At 41.7% G+C, this 20,418-nt stretch overlaps 1 protein-coding gene across 10 annotated transcripts in view; it reads right to left on the minus strand.

Annotated features, from left to right (window-relative positions):
- The window catches only part of CNKSR2 (connector enhancer of kinase suppressor of Ras 2), a 216,669-nt gene that overhangs the window by 176,054 nt on the left and 20,197 nt on the right, over positions 1-20,418 (minus strand). For all 10 annotated transcript variants that reach the window (XM_030019601.1, XM_030019599.1, XM_030019600.1 and 7 more), the window contains exon 2: positions 4,024-4,187. In XM_030019601.1, the coding sequence (XP_029875461.1) occupies positions 4,024-4,187 (164 nt within the window). The remainder of the gene's footprint in view (positions 1-4,023; positions 4,188-20,418) is intronic.

Here is a 20,418-nt window from a genome sequence, read left to right on the forward strand (position 1 = left end):
TGCAGCACAGTTAGGTATTTCAGGAGCTACAAGACCTCCAGACACACTCCAAACCTGAAGACTGACACAGTGATCTGATCGCATTATCTAAGTAATCTGTTCTTCACTATGCATTTTTCTTTTCCTAAGCATCACCTCTATCTTCCCTCAATTTACTTTCTGTTGCCATCGTTCATTCACATCCAGTTCCTAAAGCAACCAATGAGGAAACAAGGCTCACCGCACTTTAGGTGTGGATGAAGGTCTGCTACACTGTTGTTTTTTCACTGATGAAATGTAAAGCAGCCTTAGACTAGCTTTACCACCACACACACACTGAAAAGGTTCATGCAGAGGCTAGATCTGGGTGGTAATTTTTATAACTGATGAACAAGCGTATGTTTTATTATGTGGGAGTAGCCTGGAGCAAAAATACCATGGTACCTAACTCAGTACAGTTTCTCCTGTATCTCTAGAGCTGGGCATGCAGCTTCTTAGTTTACCATTTTTCAACCAGTTTTGAGATCTCAAAAAATAATTGAGATTTTGTCAGTATGACTAAACACGCACATCCACATCAAGCAGGAATCTACCTGTTGGTGCCACCAGTGTGATCTCAGTTTCATGTCCCAGTGTGAACAGAAAGGGAAGGACAAGAGACATACCTTGCTGGAAATAGAACAACTCTACAGGCATATATCCGTCATGGTGGTTTTTCAAGGACCGATCGAAAACCATGCAACAAACTCTTCGCAGCAACAAAATGCCATCACAGACCTCACTACTTCTTTCTTTTAAGCACAGAGAACATTTCATTCATCTTGCCCTTTCTGACATACGGATTTTATAACGCACCAAACTGCACCGAGGCAAGATAATCTATTGAACATGCTCCCACCTCCACAGACTGAAGGAGAGGGGGAAGAGACAAACCACATTAGTTACACTGCCCGCTCTCTCCCGGAGCACGTTCAGCTTCAGTGATGGTATGCGGTACGTACACCCCCACCGTTATCAGCAAGCGTGACCTGAAACGGCAGTAGCAGCTGGGCAAAATCTTTACTCCTCTTTCTCAGAAGCACCGTAGGAAAAGAAAACCTGTGAATCTCACCGCCAGGATGCTTGCTCTTCCGTCAAGAGCACAGTATGCCAGGCTGGCAGCCGAGAGACTCTACTAAGATGGATGGCACAGGCCACCATTTGTTCTCTGATCAGCTAACAAACACCGGAGGATCCATTCGTTGCAAGTGCTTATGACAGGAGGGGAATACTGTGAGAGACCATAGCCACCCACCCACCTTCTGTCAAAAATCAATAAAGAACATCCTTTAAATAGTGCTATCAATCATAACTGGTTCCCAACTATTATTGCAGCAAGCAGCTTGCCTACCTAGCACTGTTCAATAGCCTCCACCTGGGTTAGGGAGGTCCCACGCTCTCTCCATACCAGCCAAATACGCTTGGTCAGGCTTTCCACTTTCCTCCAAGAAGAAAACGCTGCCCTGTGAACTACAGGCATGCAACACAAGCAGCTGGTTTGCCATTTGCCGTATCCGCAGCTGACAGGGCAGAAACAGTGAGTAGAAGTTTACCCCCAAAAAATGCTGGGAAGGGGGGCAGGAAGAAAGCAGCTCTTAAAACACATCAGCTATCAACATCGCAGAAGCTTTTCTCATTGATGGCAACTCTGTCTTCGAAACTCTCCCCTGCAGAGAGAGCAGGAATGAACAGCGGGAGCTGGTTCTGTCCTCCGTGCCAAAAACTGTTTAGGTGGTCACTCACTAACTCGGAGAGAATGGGGAGGAGAATCGGAAGTGACAATCCTTTTGGTTTTTAATGATTAGTTTAAAATCAATCAGAGATTATGCTTGCAAGGCAAAATTAACATTACTATTCCTACCCCATCATGCCATACATCATCTCCAGCATCCAAATAGATGTTAACTCAGTTGGATCATACAATTGTAACTCATGCCAAATTCTATCATGAAACATCTGGCAAACTCCAGTGAAACAGAAAAAATAATCAGCTAATTTTCATTAAAAAAACCTTGCACAGCGACTACCTGCACTAGCAGTTATCCTACATTAGACAGTCATAGGCTTAAAGTTCTCCTAAACAATACAGTCAACATTAGAGGCTAATTGGAAGAATGGGCAAGCACTAACCAGGGCAGATACTTACTGATGCAATAAAAAAAAAGGAAAGCCCGTAAGTCTAGGACCAGTAGAGCCAAAAGGATTGTCTCTGAATTAAATTTCCTAAGAGGTTTATCTGATTGGTGAACAATAAATTCAAATTAAGTCCACTAAAATCAATATAACAATCACATTTTGTATCCCTGAGGAGCCATGAGGAGCCAATTGTGAGACTGCAAAAACCTCAGCTTAAATTAGAAGTCGTGATCTGAAGGCATACTATTGTGTTTCAGTGATGAAGTTTTCTTTAAGACAAACTCAGAAAAGCAGACAACACTGTAAGTGCAACAAGGACCAGGAAGGTAGAGACTTGCTGCATGAATTAAGGATGCAGTGTTAGCCTTCGCTACAAATTCCTTATTTTATATTCAACTTGGTTCCATACACTTTTGCCTAAGATAAGGGAGCTACAAAGACAAGTTGTGTTTGTTTGTCTAAAGATAACATCTGTAATTACATACCCATGAAAAAAAGAAATTTCAGCTAATAAACAAGGTTTTTTTTCTGTGAAAATAGGTTAATTTTGAAAGAGCCGCAATCTGTCTCCCTGTTTGCTTGTCATCAGAGTTCACCCTTACTTAGATTTTGTCTCAGTTAATTAAAGTATTTACTTTCTTGTTTCCTTTTGCACTGTCTGATGAGAAAAGTACTTTGTGAATAACTCTATGTTCCCTTCTATACATGTAGCATTTTTTTTTTAGGATGGCATCCTTTCCATTATTTAGAAAACAAATAGATGAGTTAACTTATTGCACTGAGCCACTTTGCAACGTTATTAGAAATACTACTCTAAAGAAGAGAATCTAAGATGTGTTTCAAACCAAATGTCTTCCTGTATGGAAAAGCTTTTCTCCACTTTTTTTACTTTTTCTTCTGCATTTTTTATTTTTTTTCGCAGTCTTCTCTTCATTACCCCTCACATCTATCTCCCAAAGATGCAACAACAGGATATTCAGAAAAGCTGCTGCATACTGAGAATCCACAAGCCTTTCTGAAGAGCCTTTCAGCGTACCATCTTTGATTGCCTCTACTGGGATTCAGCTTTCTTAAAGCTGCTTCTGAGGCCTGGAAAAGTAGTATGCATTAAAAATCCACAAAACACCACTTTAGGCAGTCAAGTACATCTTAGCAGAGCTGTTCACAATCCTTCCTACAGTGGAGAATGCAGACAGTGTGCCCAATCTACCACTAATCTTTACAGGCACACACAAAAAGTTCGTAAAAAGGGTGAAGTCAGCACCACACCCCTCACCGAGGGGATAATCCCAGTTATGCATGACGCGACCTGACTGAAAGGACCATTACCAAATCCTTCTGTACGTGCCATCAAAGATGTATGTATTATTTACACATAAGATAATTATTTCAGTATTTTATCTTTTCTACTCTGAAATACAAGCAGCTATGTTTCAGCAAGCTCAAATAATCATCTAAAACATAATTTGCATGAAAGGATCAGTGAAAAATGACATGGTTAGTATCAGGACATTTTGCTTGTAAAGGGCAACCGGCACTCAATTACTGCATTCACATATATAACTGTTTTACATTCCAAACCAAACCCACTCTAGTTCTTTTATGATTTCAGATAAACTTTTCTTCTATAAAGACAGATATGCAAGCTTTAATTCTCTGATACCAATTTATTTCACAAGCACCATCCTATCAGTAGATATTGCTCTTTATCTTGCCTCTGGTTTAAAATGCTAAATTGTTCATACATCAGGTGTCAGGAGTTTCTTGAACTACTTAGTCTTTAGGACTGGAAATTTGAATACACAAACTGTGAGTATGCAAACACTGTTCACTCCTCCCCCACACCCTGTTTTGCCCCAAGAAGTTTACCAGCGCGCAGAGCAAGTCTACTGCTTCCAAGATAAGTTCCTGATGGCCAATTCGTGTGACTCCAAGATCTTCCAGTTCTTGATGAGTAATGCGTAGTAGCTGGTCGCCACTAATCTTCTCTCTTTCAAAGTTCTTTATATATTGCTGCAGGCAATCATCAAGACCTGCAGAAAGAGGACAGAAGGGAAGACAAATGTTAGCAATGTTTTGTACTGCCATAGGAAGTAAAAATGGGCTGGAACCAAAAATCAAGCCAACAGAGGATACTTGCCCTATCTTTAAGAGAAGTATTTCAACATTACAAAAAATTTAATGCTACCCAGAAATCTTAAGATTTGGAGAGCTATGGCAGCCATGGCTTTTCCACCTGTGGACGATACCAACCGTTCATGAACCCCAAAGAGAGCCCTGAATTCTTGTAGTGTACTGTGCTACAAATGCCTGCCTGGCAGCCTCTCATAAAGGTACGTTAGCAATGCCTCCATTACATCTGGGAGGGGAGAGGAGAAGAAGAGGAAACAACGGGAGGGAGGAAGACTTGCATCCTTCTCTGGGTGCAGCATATCAACATATGCTGTTAATTATTACAGCACGGTAAGAGACTGGAAACAAGGGAAAGCATTTGTGCCAGAGACAAATTCTAAGGGAATAATGAGTGTGAATATGCTAAATGCCATACATCCAGGAGTGACTAGCTATCTGTGCCTCTTAACCTCGCTCCCAGCGTACCTCTGCCACAGTAGGTTGCATGACGAGGAGGGGCTGATGGAGATGCCCTCAGCTAGGGACCCGTCTCTTCATGGGACACTTGACCACAGAGCCCCATGCAGTGACACACAAAATGGCAGTGCCACATCGCAGTGTCTCTCCTACTCCAAGAGGGTTCATAGGCTGCTGAGCCACCTGAAAGTTCACAGACCATGCCAGCCCCTAAAACAAGCTGCAAGGAGCTCTAGAGAACAAGAAAGGCGGTAGCACTGCAAATGCATGAACTGGGCCCCAACTGCAGCAGCAGATCCAGCTCAATGTGCCTCAGTTCAGAAACTGTATGGAGTCACTCACAGCACACAAGTAAATGCTTACTGAGCATGAAATGCCACTAAAATCAAGACCTGGGTGTGCTCCCCAGAACAGAGTAATCGGGGAGCAGAAACAGGCCCGTTGTGCCATAAAAGATCCTAGAAGTGCTCAGGACCTGGATGAGTGCAGTACAGGACCAGGTCCTGCTTCGGTGGCCACCCCTATTCTGGCTATTCAGTTTGATTATTGGTCTAATGACACGTAGCTGACTCCGTGGTTTTGCCTGGAGCAAATAGCCCTGCAGAACATGAGATAATCTGTCATGCACGTCTTCCCCACCAACCTTTGCCTAAGAGGGCCAGACCAGTACGAGGAAGCTCTGCAGCGTGTGCATCCCTGTGCCAAGGGGATAAGGAAGACTCTTGGGTATTTGGTGGCCCATCTAAAATTTGTGGCTGAACACCTTCTGATGGATCAACATGACTGCTATTGAGTAACAGGATTTCACAAAAACCTCAATGCATTAATTTAGCTGCTTCTTGAGAGCTACCACCTTTCTGATGGTTGTCTTCAAACAATCCCTAATGTTGAAAAGACATCTGCTCGTTAGGTTGCAAGGAAGTGAGAACATTTTCACTTGCTAATGCAAACGTCTGCAAAATCTGAAGATACATGGAGGCGAAAAGATCGATCTGACTCTGAGCCCCAGCTGTCTCCTAAGAGCCCCAGCTTATAGCATAAAGCTTCTCTAAAACTGTTTTTGTTGCATTATTGGTTCTCATTCACCCCTTTTAGGGTGTAGCCCCACCTCCAAAGGGACTCACAGGAGGAACATGTTGGTACTGCAGGCCAACAGTGCCAGGCCAGCCTGCTGTTCCCAGCTTGGCCCTTGGGTAAGCGTCACCCACGCTCTTGTTCCTGCTACAACACACCGGCACAATCTTCACATGCCTTCAACTTCCAGAATTTACACACCAAAACTAAGCCACACGCAAACACGCTGTAAATCCAATACTCCAGGACCAAGACACAGGAGCAGGTCCCCAGTTCCAGCAGCCTCCGACCATGTCCTCCCAGAGCCTGTCGCCTGATTTCTTGCCTCCGAAACAAAGCCACTTAAAGGTCTAGGTTAATCGAGCATTTGGAGCTACGCCTTCCATTAATTTCCCTTCCTAATCAGTTTCTCAAATCAGTCATATACTCTATTACAACATACGAACAGAGAACAAAAATGGTGATCAGGACTGGTCATGTATTGCACCTTGCCACACAGCCTGGTTCTCAGACATGCTTGACCGGCTTGTGAGGAGCTAAAAATCTTGCCCTAATTCTCCAACCAAGAAAACACAAATGGTTAAACTTTCAGTGAAAGCAATGATCTACTAAAGCTTTTATTCTCCTAAGTTCCATTCCCCTACAGTAGGGGAAACTGAATGATCAGAACCACCAAGACTGATCCATAATATGAGTTGGTTGCCACACATATGCATGGAAAAGAAGACAGGAACACTCTAAGCTCAAAACAACACAGCCTGCTGCTTTGTGGGGTGCCTCACTGTATTTTTCATATTTTCTCCCTTTGTACTTAAATAATGAATACTCTGCCTTTGGCCTTACAACTGCTTGTTAATCAAAACTAATGTTTCACAGTAAAACACCACAATACATGCACAGTCAGTGCGATGTACAAGGGGAAGATCTTAATTTCTCTCTTTCTTAGACACCATTGCTTCAGAACACGTCAAAGAGCACAAGTCCTGCATACTCCCAAGGCATTTCAATGGGAGTCCTCAATTCATCCAAATAATGCTGTCTCTCTCTTACGTGCTAGGCAATGCTCATCATTATTAGCAAACAGACAAGCAGCAATAAAAATCAGGTATTCTTCTCTGCCTGACACCTGAAAGTAAGGCCATTTCCAAGTCCCAGTGCTATAAGAACTCATTTAGACATTTAAATTTAGGTTGCGAAAGGAAATAATTTTTCTCAAATCTTCCTGAATCCACTTTACTTGTTCACACACACACACAAGATACCATTATCTTGAATTATCTGACGTGAGCCTTCTTGATTTATCCATATTTGTACGTATTTTCTCCCAAAGCCCTTCTTAGCCCAAATTTTCCATCTGATATATTAATTGCACAAACTGTTTTACAAGCAGAGTCCCATGCATAATGGCATTTATTTTTTAAAAGAAATTGAATATTCTTGACAATACATAAAACATTTCATCTAAAAAGGTATTAAAAATAGGCCATAGATGTGCTTTTGCTAAATGACTAAAAAAGAAGGCAGTAAGTACTTCCAATATTCCTGAACTTAAGTCCCACACTGCTTACATAGACTGCTGAATGAGAATAACAACATTAAAATATTTGGCGTCATCAGGTATCAAAAAAATGAATTCCCGGCTAAGAGACTAGGAACACAAATCCAGAATAAGACATGACGGATGCACCCAATAAACACTTACTGACAGTTAATTCTAAATAAAGCCATTACTCTTCCTCCTCCTGCTATCTATGTATTTTTGTCATTCAGATGTAATCTAGATGGATGCACGTAGTTCATATAGGGTAAGAAAAAAATTTAAGACAACAAAAATATTACTGACAATTGCCTGACTCACCAATTTCATAAAAAACTACAGCCCGGAAAGAACAAAATAATTTAGCCATAGATTGCGTGACATTTTGAGTCTAGCTTGCCGCAATTACTTGCCCTCATTCCCCAAACAGATAATTGATTTATGTCATTCTATTTCTTAATTAAAAGAGCAGCAATTCTTTTTGTAAACAAAACTGTGCACAGATACATAGACAGGAAATAATAATAATACAAAAAGGCTGCCAGCATTCCTCACCCACACCTTTTGTCCCCAGAGCCACAGCAGCCGGCCAGCTGCTGCTGCGTTCCCATCAACGGGAGGGCAGCTGCAGGGAACGGGCGTTCCTGGCCGATAACGCCATTTAACTTGGGACAGGAGTTGTACCAAAGAACATCAGGTGCCTGGGGTCCACGGAAACGCCCTGGAAGCTAAGGGGGAAAGCACAGCTCTCTTAAGAGCACTCTGTCTTTCACAATACTCCTGCAAGTCCAGCCTCCACCCAGCCTCAACGTAGTAGTAAATTTTCCTAGCCGTCAAGGTCTGCTCTGCTTCTACCCCCAGGTGCCCTCATATCAGAGGATGTCACACAACCCACGTACCACAGTAATCCCAGCAAATAACTCGGTTTGATGTACTATTATTCCCTGCTCCTGGCCTTGGGTGCGATTAAGGTTGCCAAGCACCTAGCGGTCCTGAATATTTCAAGAACAGCGGCCTCTGTCCAAAAATCAGGTTTGTTATTATATTCTGGGTGCATAAGGCCCCACAGTGTATCAAACAGGTTTTGAGATGTCAATACACAAGTAACAGTCTCATATTCATCAACTCTGCTCCTCACCCAAAACAACCCCAAGATTTTTTGAGTATATGTAAAGGCACAGATGTTCCAAGAATTACAGACCTTAAAGTAGAACCGTGTGGTGGTACTCCTCTTCCTTTTAGACGTATTCTTTAAAGGAAACGCTATAGAATGTATTTTTTTCCTTTCTTTTTTCTTGAAAGATTCCTCATCTTGTGCTCCAGAAACAACACAGACCTCCAAGGACACTAACTACTCAAGCAGCACTCCCCTACCCTGCATGCTTTCCACCTGAGCTTATCAACTCCCCTGCCCCACATGCTTTCCACCTGAGCTTATCAACTCCCCTGCCCCACATGCTTTCCACCTGAGCTTATCAACTCCCCTGCCCCACATGCTTTCCACCTGAGCTTCTCAACTCCCCTGCCCCACATGCTTTCCACCTGAGCTTATCAACTCCCCTGCCCCACATGCTTTCCACCTGAGCTTATCAAGCACAAAGTCTGGCAATGCTGTCTGGATCCCACTGTACACTCACTACCTGGCCAGTTTGACTGCGGCCTAGAAGAGCATTTAAGACATTAAGTTAATACATTGCACTTCTTTGTCAGCCAGCACGCCCCTGAGGTGTTATGTACACAGATGGACTATTCTGTGCATTAACAGAAAAGGAGCAACTCTTTTCATTAAGTTTAAAGCAAGCTCTACCTCATCTGTGGGAATAAACAAATAAACAGCAGCAAAAGTAAAGAAAGCTCCTCCAAAAGAAACTGCTCAGAAGAGTCAGTGCTTTTAACATTAAAAAAACCACTTCTCTAGATAAGTTTCTCTTGCAAGTAGAGCATACTGGAGCTGGGGTTTTTTCCCCTACTCTGTCATGGAGTTCTACCTTGTGTGGGCCAAATCAGAGTTCATCAAATCATTAACAATTTTTAATGGCTCACAGATGTGAAATCGGGTGGGGGTTTATGCAATGAATTCCTTTTACTACAATGGCACAGTAGCAACTTATTAAGAAATGTTTAATTTCTTTTTTTCACTCATATGATTTTCTGGAATAAGAAGCGCTACCCTCCAGGGCAATCTTCTGTGCTTGCAATCTCCTAACTAATAACACAAGTGCACACTTCATGATCTCTCTGAGGTATTGGTCTTATTTTGATGTGTGTAACAGGTTATCTTTTGAAACAAGCGAACCGACAAACCACCCTGTAATTCAGTGTCAGAACAGGTTCTGCACATCTGTGGTAATTCAAACTCAAATGACGCTCTCCATGAAATATATCCCGAGGTTCTCATCCCACAGTCTGCTCCTCTTCTGCAAGCAGTTCGGTCTTTCTTCCTGCCTCCAAGAGACTAAGAAGTATTAAAATACTTTCTCTACAGCTAGACTGGAACTAAAATTTGTAGTTCAGCTGCTCAGATATACATAAGGCAATACAGTTCTAAAAATAGTGGCAACTAGGTAGAATATTCTTCCCCAAATTGGTGGCAAAATAATTCTTCCTTAACATTGGAAAACTACAGTGAAAATAACAGAGTTTGCATCCTTACCAGTCCTCTTCTCAGTTTGGGGTTAAAGGAAAGATGATGAACATTACAGGTTTAACTACCATACCTGAAACTTTGACAAGGAAGTATATTTTTATGCTCCCCTGGTAAATCAGAATGAGGATGCAAACTGACAACTTCCCTTGGCAAGTCCTTTTTCTGTAAGCCCAGCATTTACTGAAAAGCAAAACCATACACACAATACATGGAGTAATTCTGCACAACAGGGGAAGACACACAGCTTTCTTAAAAAACAAATGACAGGTTTGGGGCTTTTCTTTAAATATCAGGCAAACAAATTCATCTTTCAGTCTGAACAGAAAGAGTATGCCCTCCCTGAGCTCCCTCAGTTTTATGCCTTAACAAATACAAATTCAAGCAATGGACCGTAGCACAGAACTTAACAAGTCATTAAAAAAAAATTTTAAACTACAGTTTAATATAAGCTGTGCATTTATGTAGCACTATCCAATACCTTTTCAGATTGTAAACTATTATCTGCAACATTTTTACCTGAACTACCATGATGGAAGGGACCACTAAAAAGTTCAATGTTCAGGAAAAAAATCATGGTTGTTTTCTCCGTGCTCACCATTAAATATGCATTAAATTTAAGCCAACTGTTCTTAAGGACCGACCACCTTTGAAACTGCACGTGAGTCTACGTATATTTCAAACTTAAATGTTCAACCGAGTTCCTGGTAGTTAAAACACTGTGCTACGACTTACGCATTTGCCCTAGGCTTTATTAATCCAGAGCTGGTAAACTACCAGCCTATTCACTTTAATTATACAAAAATACAAGCTTTGCTCATGCCAAAGAGCAAGACAACCAACCAGAAAACTTCTTCCTCGCTTCCACTCAGCCAGAGAGCTGCTCCTGGGCACAGACACTGCAGGCAGCCCAGAGCGGGCAATGCTCCCCGCCGCAGCCGCTCCTATTTGGGGTACACGCTCACGCTTCCTCCCTCGGGGAAGCGGAGCACGACGGGGGAGAGTAGGAAAGGCCAGCTTTCCCCACAATCTGTACATGGGAGATGGCATTTGGAAACTCTCCATGCCCCTCAGTCTGAAACCGGGAGCGAGCCAAGCCAGCCGCTTCCCCACCTGAGAGGCAAAGATAATTCTCCTCTGCCCACGTAAGGGATGCTCACGTAAGGGATGCTCACTGCTTCGGGGTCTTCAGCACCTTCTGGGCTTCATATGTGACAAGCAGATGTCACGGTTATCGGTGCCAAAAGACAGAGCGAAGAACAGAATGTTTTAAGTGCAGTAGATGGCAAATGCCTACTGTGGACAGGATGGCCGCAAAAAAAGTAACGCCCCATCCCAGAGGAACACCGCGGGTAGGGTGGCGAAAGAAACACCAGAAGCAGCTTTCAATACAGATTGGGAAAAAATTGCAATATATTTGAAACTGGGGGAAAAAAAAAAAATAAAATAATTGCAGGCTCTGGATTTATGAATGGGTACAGGATTAATGAAAAAAAGAGTTGCCAACTGCCTGGATTACAGCAGTATTTCCAAAAGAGCAGGACAACCACTTTGTGCACTCGTTATCTGCAATTTCAGGCAAAATCCCTCTAACTGCAAAACATATTTGTCCTTCACTCTATGGAATTATTCTCTCTCTGTCACTCCCTTCCTCCCCCACCCCCCGTATATATCTGAGTCAAAGAAAATTCCAAAAGCATTAAAAACAAACATTTTAAATGACTGAGAAGATCCAAATAATTACTCCTTCAAGCATAACATGCGTATTCATAGAATATAGCATAAGATTACATGCTTTCCATGTGCGGTTTAGGGTAGATGTATTTTTTTCTAGGGACCTTCAACTGTTCGTAGTCAAAACATTAGCTGAGAGGTACTGCTAACTGAAAACTACATTTTTAGACAATGAAAGAGAAACACAATACGTAACAACCCCCACTTTATATCCACTGGATACATACTACTACCTCCAGCAAAGCACGTTAAGTTTGTAGAATGAAGAACTCGGAAGACAGAAGATGTGAACATGAGAAGCAGCAACGTAACCCAAATGCAGCCTCTCCTGAAGGTATTACAAATGCCGAGACCCTGCCTACTAGACCAGAGGTACTGTGTACAGCAGTGAGGTAATTAAGGAAGGGATCGCCCTGGGCTCCTGAAGAGGTGTGCAGAATGAAGAACTGAAATAGAAGTATATTTTAGACCTTGCCCATTGCTCTGTTTGTTCTTTTTAAGGTCCTTGCCAGGAGAAAGGCCTGTGGTTGGTCGAAGGAAAAGCCACCAGTGAACGAGGAGATGGCATTATGCGAGGTGAGAACTTGGGAGTCAAGGAGTGCATTTGCGGCAGCAGTGGGTTGAGACAGAAGTTTGAGGTGAAAGAAGTATTGTCTCAAGTCACTACGAATTCTGTAATTAAAAAACAAACCCTGTTCGAGGAATCTAACTCTGAAGTGTCTGCTGTTTCTGTGCCTGCAGATACACCCTCTTTTCATGATCGTGAACTCTCACAAGACCTGGATATATCAATCGTATGACCACGTTGGCAATAAATAGCAATTTTGTTCATCAGAAAATTGCAGAATCACCAAGACTGAGTGGATCATACGTGGCTCACCAACAGCTCTATTTTACAAAGAAATTCACACTGACCAAATTTCACAAGGGTTTTCTTGAAAAAAGAAAATGAAATTTTAAAAAGGAGACAGAGAGACAGAAAGTGTACATGCAGACTAACTACAAGCATGATTTAAAGATACACAAGACCGAACTGGGTGCAGTTTCTAATAGGACTTATTTTCAATAAAATCAGTCCTTGCTGTTAGACTACTTATAATCAGGCCTTATTATGGCAAGTTACACTTGTTAATTACAAGAATAATATCCAAAGTGCTCTGTTTAGCTGTTGATAAATGTAATCATTCATATTTCTCTGGGTGCTTTTTGTTTCCATTATGCCCAACTGTATAGCAAAGCCAAATCTTTACACAAGCACATAGAAGTTTTGCAAAGTATTTGAAATCTTAAAACGTGGATAACACTGCAACAACCAGTGTCGAGCTCTTTCTATGAAATTCAAGGATTGGTATCCCTGATTATCAATATTGTTCTCAATGTAAGAGGTTATAATTATTGTTATATTTAGGATTCCCATTATTGGATTACAACGACCACATTGTTCAACTACAGCTGTGGCCTTTGCACACAAGAAATGCTGACGTGTGCTGAAAAGTTAGTGTAGCTGATAATGGCAGCGGAAATCTCTTTGCTAGTGGAAGGGAGAGGAGCCAAACAACCCACAGCATCATTAAGTATGAGGAATCCCTCAAATGAAGCTAATCAAAGGAATGCATCCATTTACTCCTGATAAATACTGCTACACCCAGCTGCAGGGGCCTAGGGCAGCCACAATGGGGATGGGATGAGAAAGTGTACGTTCACTCTCATAATTCTATGCATAAAATGACAGATTTTAAGCTCAGGGTTAGAAATTCAGCACAATTTAGGGGGCATCTAGAGATAAACTGGAAGTATGTGAACTGTAATGCTTTCTTTTTTGCCTTTTTTGTTTGTTTGTTTTTCTTCCCCCCCCCCCCAAGGAAACCTACTCGTATTCTGAATGAAGACCAGATAGGCTAAGGTGTGTGGGGGGGTATGTTTGTTGAAATATTGTATTCTACTAAAACCAGAAGTTCTCCAATAAGTTGTCGAAGCATTATCAAGATTATAAGACTATAAACACTGAATGAAATATTCTCCCAAAATTTCAAAGACAACATGCCATTATTGTCTCAATTTTTCTCCTACTTAAATCTATGCCCTCATGATTTTTGAAGCAGCTTTGAGGACATGGAATGTACCATCAAAGCTTTGCAAAAAGCAAGAGGAGAAAGTGGCATTGTCACTTTACATGTAATAATACCTTTTTATGATATACAAGAATCCAGCCAGTCCAGTCTTATTCAGGATGCTCCCATGATGCTAGAGACTGTATAAAGTAATACACAAGGAGACATGACCCGGACCCAAGACGCTTGATAAACTTCTCTTTCTCCAGGAAATTCAAGCTGGCTAGCTAATAAAGGCAGATCCCTCAACAGCTACTTTTATGTCTACTCTGTTTCACTTTGCAGTTTTCACACTTCCACAATCATTCTCCTTCCATTTTTCACATGTACTCCAGTTTGCAGAGTACCTCAGGAAAGGGAAGTCTTCTTGGGTCCAATCAATGTTTAACTTCTTCTCAAAGTACTACATTTCTTCTCCAATTATCGCATGTAAACTAGTATACATTGCAACTATCTTAGCATATAGGCATTTTTCAATCAACATTATAAAATTAGGGTTCTAAATACCATTAACTAACAGCTATTTGATTTGCATTTCATCAGATAATTTTTTTTAAGTTTCAAATGCTACCATTTTTCTCCTCTAAAATGATTCCTTGTACAACACCTGTCTGCACCACTACCACTGTAGGGATTTGATGTTTCCTAAGAACTTGCTACCATACATCAGACTATAAGGAGTAACTTTATTACTAATTGGTTCCCCCTAAAATATAAAACCATTTATGAATGAGCACAACAAAAACGTTTTCCCAGCAGTGTCCTTCTGACTTTAGAGTTTCTAGAGGTTTAGCTTTGTACTAGCGCAAAGTAACTTTACAAGATTAAAAAACAGTTTACTGCCAAGCATATCATATTCTGGTGCCTGCAAACAAAAAGGCAACACCACTGGTTTACATGGGGAGAACCACTGTCCGTCTAACAATAGCGTGTGGCTTTATACTTCTCCAACATGTCTCTCAAGTAAGCAGTGAGTACTACTGATATTAAAACAAGCTGAAGTGAGTACCACCAGGTTCAACACACCACTGGCAGAACAGTGCCAGAGCTGGAAAGGGCTAGCGAGGGCACAGTCCGCCCGAAGCAAACCAGCCCTCCATCTGCCCCAGCCCCAGGGCGACGGCTCCACATTTCCAACTGCAACTGCATTAATGCGTGGCACCTGCCTTCCCAACAATTTTGCACCGCACAGCAGTGACAAATTACCAAATTCCCAAATACGACTGTAAGCGTTGAAACGCAACCACCATATCCCCTAAGGATGGGAGGCTTTGTCTAAATAGGTGTGGTATTGGCTTCTTCAACAGTTTAGAAGGGGCTATAAGGCTGAAACACTCCCTCGGGACTTCAGATATGAAAGTATTAATTTTCCATAGCTTTTCACTGTCTCCCATGATTATTTGCAGCTGCACTTCACACTAGCACATATGACTATAGGAAGTGCAAAGCCATCAAATGTCCAAGCCTACAGCAGGCAAGCAGGAGGGAAAGTTTCTTCAAACTCTGAGTGAACTCCCTCCCGTTCATTCCTCCTTCTCGCAACGCCCATGCAATTCCCAGGCTCGAAGTTCTCTTTAGCAGAAGTTCGCACAATTCAGCACAGTGTGAGATTTGGGATGGTTTTAGAGTTGTGGGCAGAAAAAGCTGTACATCCCCCTCCACATGACAAAGAAACATCTGTAACTTAAAATCACTGGTCAAATACTTTGATATGTGTAGGAGTGTCTTGAAGAAGAAAGGGAAAGCTATACTTCTAATATTCATCACTTCCATCACTTCACATACGATGTCTCAGTAACCATCCCACCCCTCTGCAAAATATAAATGAATCATATATTAAGGGGAAAAAAAACAAGTATAATATGTAAGACAGTCAGAAGATGTTTATGTAAGCCAAACACACCCCTGACATTAACCAAGTAAGTACATAAGTACTGGTTGTTCTTTCAAATGCCTTTCCATGTTTGCATTTTTACAGCATGCTCCAGAGCAGCCACATTAAATACACTGTTGTTGTCACAAGAAGGGCCCTCCTCTTCCCCGTCCCTCACAAGGGCTAATACATGCTATTACGCAAAATAGTCAAATAAGCTCTGCCACAGTCTTTATTATAGTTCTTCACCACGAAAACCAGCTTTGCTGCCAGGAATTTATTATGTCAGAAGGCATCCTTTCGGTGCGAGCAGGAACATCGTGTCCCCAAAGAAATAATACAACAGTTGTTAAAGTTTTCCTTTACCTCAGTACTTTACACTGTCTCCCACCACTGGAGAAATCTGTTAATGGTTCAGATAAGGCTTCAAGATTTATTTGGTGATGCCATCACACGGGGTCTGTGGATTTCATGCAGCCCAGCAGCATGGTTAAAAGCAATGCGGTTCATTTTGCAACAGGAGCAGTTCCTCAGTTTTGCTACACTTATATTGAACCTCTCTCTGGAGCAACAGTGGCCAAGATGCTAGGCTTGCTTGGGAGTGCTTATACGATGACTTCCATCCATGCTGCAAATTATTGTTCCTTCCCCTACATTTTATTTTCCTTCTAATACCAGCAAAATCATCCAGTGTTCACTGACTCTATCTGTCTTCTCTCAGGAAGGATTTCAGAATTAAGAGAGAACCCTAATGACATCACCCATAATTGGAAAGAATACGTTCAAATAACTTTACAAACAGTCCTACAAGAACAGCTTTATTACATTCTGATATGCACAGATCCAGTGTATGTTAAGAAGTCGAAAACATTTCAGTTTTAAGCTTCTTGGCTAAGACAATCTGCTTCAAACTGCATTCAAAGTAGAGTGCTTTACATAAAAGTACATGCAAGGACAACTTTACACGCCTGCTCTTCCCCACTCTCCCTCTTGCTCATTAGAAGAGAACACATTCCATAATGTAAAATTTACAATATGAACCATAAGCCTGTAAAGTGGGAGTGCAACCCACACAACTGGATCATGGCAAAATACATTTGTTAGTTTTTTATTTTCTTTGGCAATATACTTTTTAAAATAATGTTGTCAGCTTTGCGTAAGTTGTAAATACATAAAAATCTAAAAAAACATCTGTTGAAGTGACAACCTAAGGTACACTTTAGCTAGTTTCTCATTTTGCATCATCACTCGCTCATACAATTTATCGATATGAGCAAAAAGCAGTAACTAGGAATTAGACCCTTCAAAGATTGAAGTAATCTACAGCGACATATTAGTCTCTTGCAAGTCTCGTCAATGTTATATCCCCAGGAAAGAGAAATGAATGTTCGCATGGAAAGTAATGTGCACACGTGTCACAGAAAATTCGTAACAATTTGTTTTTAACTATTAACTGCACAGCACTAAATTAATGGTATGAAACCTGTCCCTGAAGGTCTTTCCCCAAAAGAGGATGAGGTACTCCATTAAGTATTAGCATTACACACTATATATACATTTGTGCAAAATGCTGCAGTTTAGCGCTACTAACGTTTTATAATGCACACATGTATGCACATTTACTTAACCATTTCAGAGGCCTAATGCTGGCAAACCCAAAGAAAAACCTGAACTGCCCACGCTTTGCCACTGTTGTAGGCAACGCTGAGAACCGTCTATGGGGAGGTGGAAGATGCGCACCGCGCTCAGCTTCCCAAGCAATTCAGGTAGAAAGAGGCCAGAAACATCACAGAAAACGCACTGTCAGTGAGAGCTCTGCTCGTACAGAGCCCTTCAGAAGGCAGCACAAGGTAAAGTGATGCTCACGGGTGTTTTGCTCACCTGTACTTACAAACAGCCTTTCCCCGAGCCACGTGGAAGGCATAGCAATCTAAACCAGAGCTGAGATTTAACTGAGGCTGCAGTTCCACAAGCTCTAGTATATTGTTGCCACAGCTTATCAGATAAAAGGAAAAAAAAATACATATAAAGTTTTACCACTGAATTAATTTTGAGCTTGGGTTTCCTTTGTGTGATCTTCACCCTTTATTCTGCAGTATCCCTGGCTGGTAGAACTAAATACTTGTATCAGCCAGTGTGGGATAAAGTGTCCCGATTGTGGATATTCCTGCCCATTTCCACAAGACATCACCAGGAGGTAAATGCTGTTTAACACTTTCTGTGCCAGCTGTATATAGCCAACAGCAGTATACTTCTTGGTCTTGCTCCATCATCGCCTGCCCATTTAAGCATTGTTTACTTTATATTGAAAAGTGATGGAGAGGGTGTATCCATACAAAAATAGTAAGTATTTTGGTTAGCACCTCATCCAGACCTAATCGAAAGCTGAAAAAAAAAAACCAAAACCAAAAAATACAACATAAGGTTAGATGCCATTTGAAGTAGTTGTAAAACCTGAATGAATTAATAAAAATTACTATTTTGATCACAGTAATTCTGGCTGACTTTGCATGCCTTCCCCCTTGTCGCTAACGACTGAAGGAAAAGACTCCTTGTTACCTGCCACAAACTCCTTTGGTCTCATTAAAAATAAACTTTCTGAACCTGAGTGAGACTTCAAGAGTGGGTTTTTTTGAAAGACAGAGGACATCTTTATTTCCAAGTACTTGCTCTGAGGTATCACATGCATCATTTCCACTACCATTCCCAAATGCCAGCCAGTCTGTTAAACACGTATTTATCAGCTCTATTCTGATCCTGCACTGCATCCCATGCATCTTAGCGCTTATGTATTATTTCAGCTTCCCGTTAAGAAACAGTAATACCTTAACACTCTTCAGTTCTTTTAGAATCTCTTCACTGACTTGAACTATTTCAGAAATAACAGGGCTTTTAATAATACAGCATGCATGAAGTTAAGCACTGGTAGATAGGAAATAGCAAGACTAATGCCTATAAAGATAAGGTGCAATTCCCCTGCTCATGACAGGTTGTGCTCTGCTGAAGTCCCCTTCAGAGCTGGTTCTCTGCATAACAGCCAGTTTCACAACTGTAATAGGGAGAAAGTGAAAAACTGAAAAAATTTCTGAAGCTTTAATATTAATAGCTTAGTATTAAAATTTCAACAAGTTGTTGGTATTTTTTTGAAAAGAAAAGTAACACTATAACAATATAGGACACGCAGATTTCTGGGACAGTACTTTTTAACAAGCAAATTAACACCAAATTTTAGGGTGAAAATTATGGGCGGAAGGAGATTCTGGAGACTTTTGACTGGAGTGGTTTTGCAACACGCTGCCCCATCACCTCAGTCAGCCTGTCCTGCAGCCGGATGATAGGACCCCCCCATGAAGACCACTGCCTTCTGCTCTGCTGTCCTTCTGCTGAAACTGCAGCATTCCCACCTGCAGCCCGCTGCCACAAAACAGGGGTACTACGGCTTCGGCACAGCAGCAGAAACTTGGCTGCCAACATCGGAGCACCAGTGATGCAACCCTTACTAAATGAAAACCTCTAACATGGCTTAAAATATCCTGCCGTGATATTGTGCCCGTAAGACTATGTGGCCAACTCGCAGTTACAATCAGATAAGAAAATCTTAACCACGGGCAAGATTTTGGTGAGAACCCTAACTGCCATCTCCAGCAGATAGGCAGGGAAATCTTGATAGGATTCCCACTTGGAGAACCCGTCTTACCACCAAGCTACAGGCTGCATAAAGACCAGGTAAGCTTTACCTATATCAACGTCACTCTCATTTATTCCTTTCCCAGCACCACCACCAGCAAAAAATTTCCTCTGCACATCTATTACTCTACCAGCCAGACCCACTCCCTCTCTTTATCTCCTCACTTTCTTTGCACCTAAACAGGAATGGGGAAACCATTTTATTCTAGCATCCATTTCTCATCCTCCTCTCTCTCCCTGCATAGCTCCGAGGTCAGCATCTCCTGCAGCACGCAGCTTTCCTAAGTGGCAGGAGCCGTACAACAGACTGACAGAAGCCTCGATGATTTAGCTGCTGCACGAGAGCTGCTGCTAACACCAGCGAAGCTACCCAGAAAGAGTGTTACTAGTTTCACCTTACTGCTGTTACTTGGAAAAATCTGTGACCAGCAATAGAGGTATCAAAGTCATCCTCCAAATATAAGGCTGGCAATATTATGGTGCACCAGAACCAGAAAGAAAATGATGTTTCTTCTGCATAAAAATTCGAACTCTGAGCAGGCTGTAGGGATCCTCCCTCCTTATCAGGAGAACTGCATCTCCACCATTTGTAGAGAGAATTTTATTATAACCTATTCGCATTATAAGCCAGTCTTCGGCAGACAGAGCAGTGCTTTGACTTCCAAGCATTCAACAGGAGATCCTATTAATGAAACACTTTTAACCCACATCGTTCAGGTAGGGAGTGATTCGCTAACATGTCTCATGAAGTCAGAGCACCACGTTAGTGTTGGGCCCATCTTCTCTGACACAACTTGACACTTCAGTCATATGTTAAGCTCTGAAGCATCTGTTCCATAATAAACTGTTATATGCTTGCCAAGAACCTAAGCACTGCCTTTTGCATGAGTATTGCTAAGTTGCAAGCCATAATTTAATACTCATCTGACATTGATGGTGACCCAATGTTTAATGCAGCTTAATGCTCTTCTGATGCCACTGATTAAATTACTGCTCAGTAGTCCAGTTTCATAAT

The sequence above is a fragment of the Aquila chrysaetos genome, chromosome 7, assembly GCF_900496995.4.
Source record: "Aquila chrysaetos chrysaetos chromosome 7, bAquChr1.4, whole genome shotgun sequence".
NCBI classification, from domain to species: Eukaryota; Metazoa; Chordata; class Aves; order Accipitriformes; family Accipitridae; genus Aquila; species Aquila chrysaetos.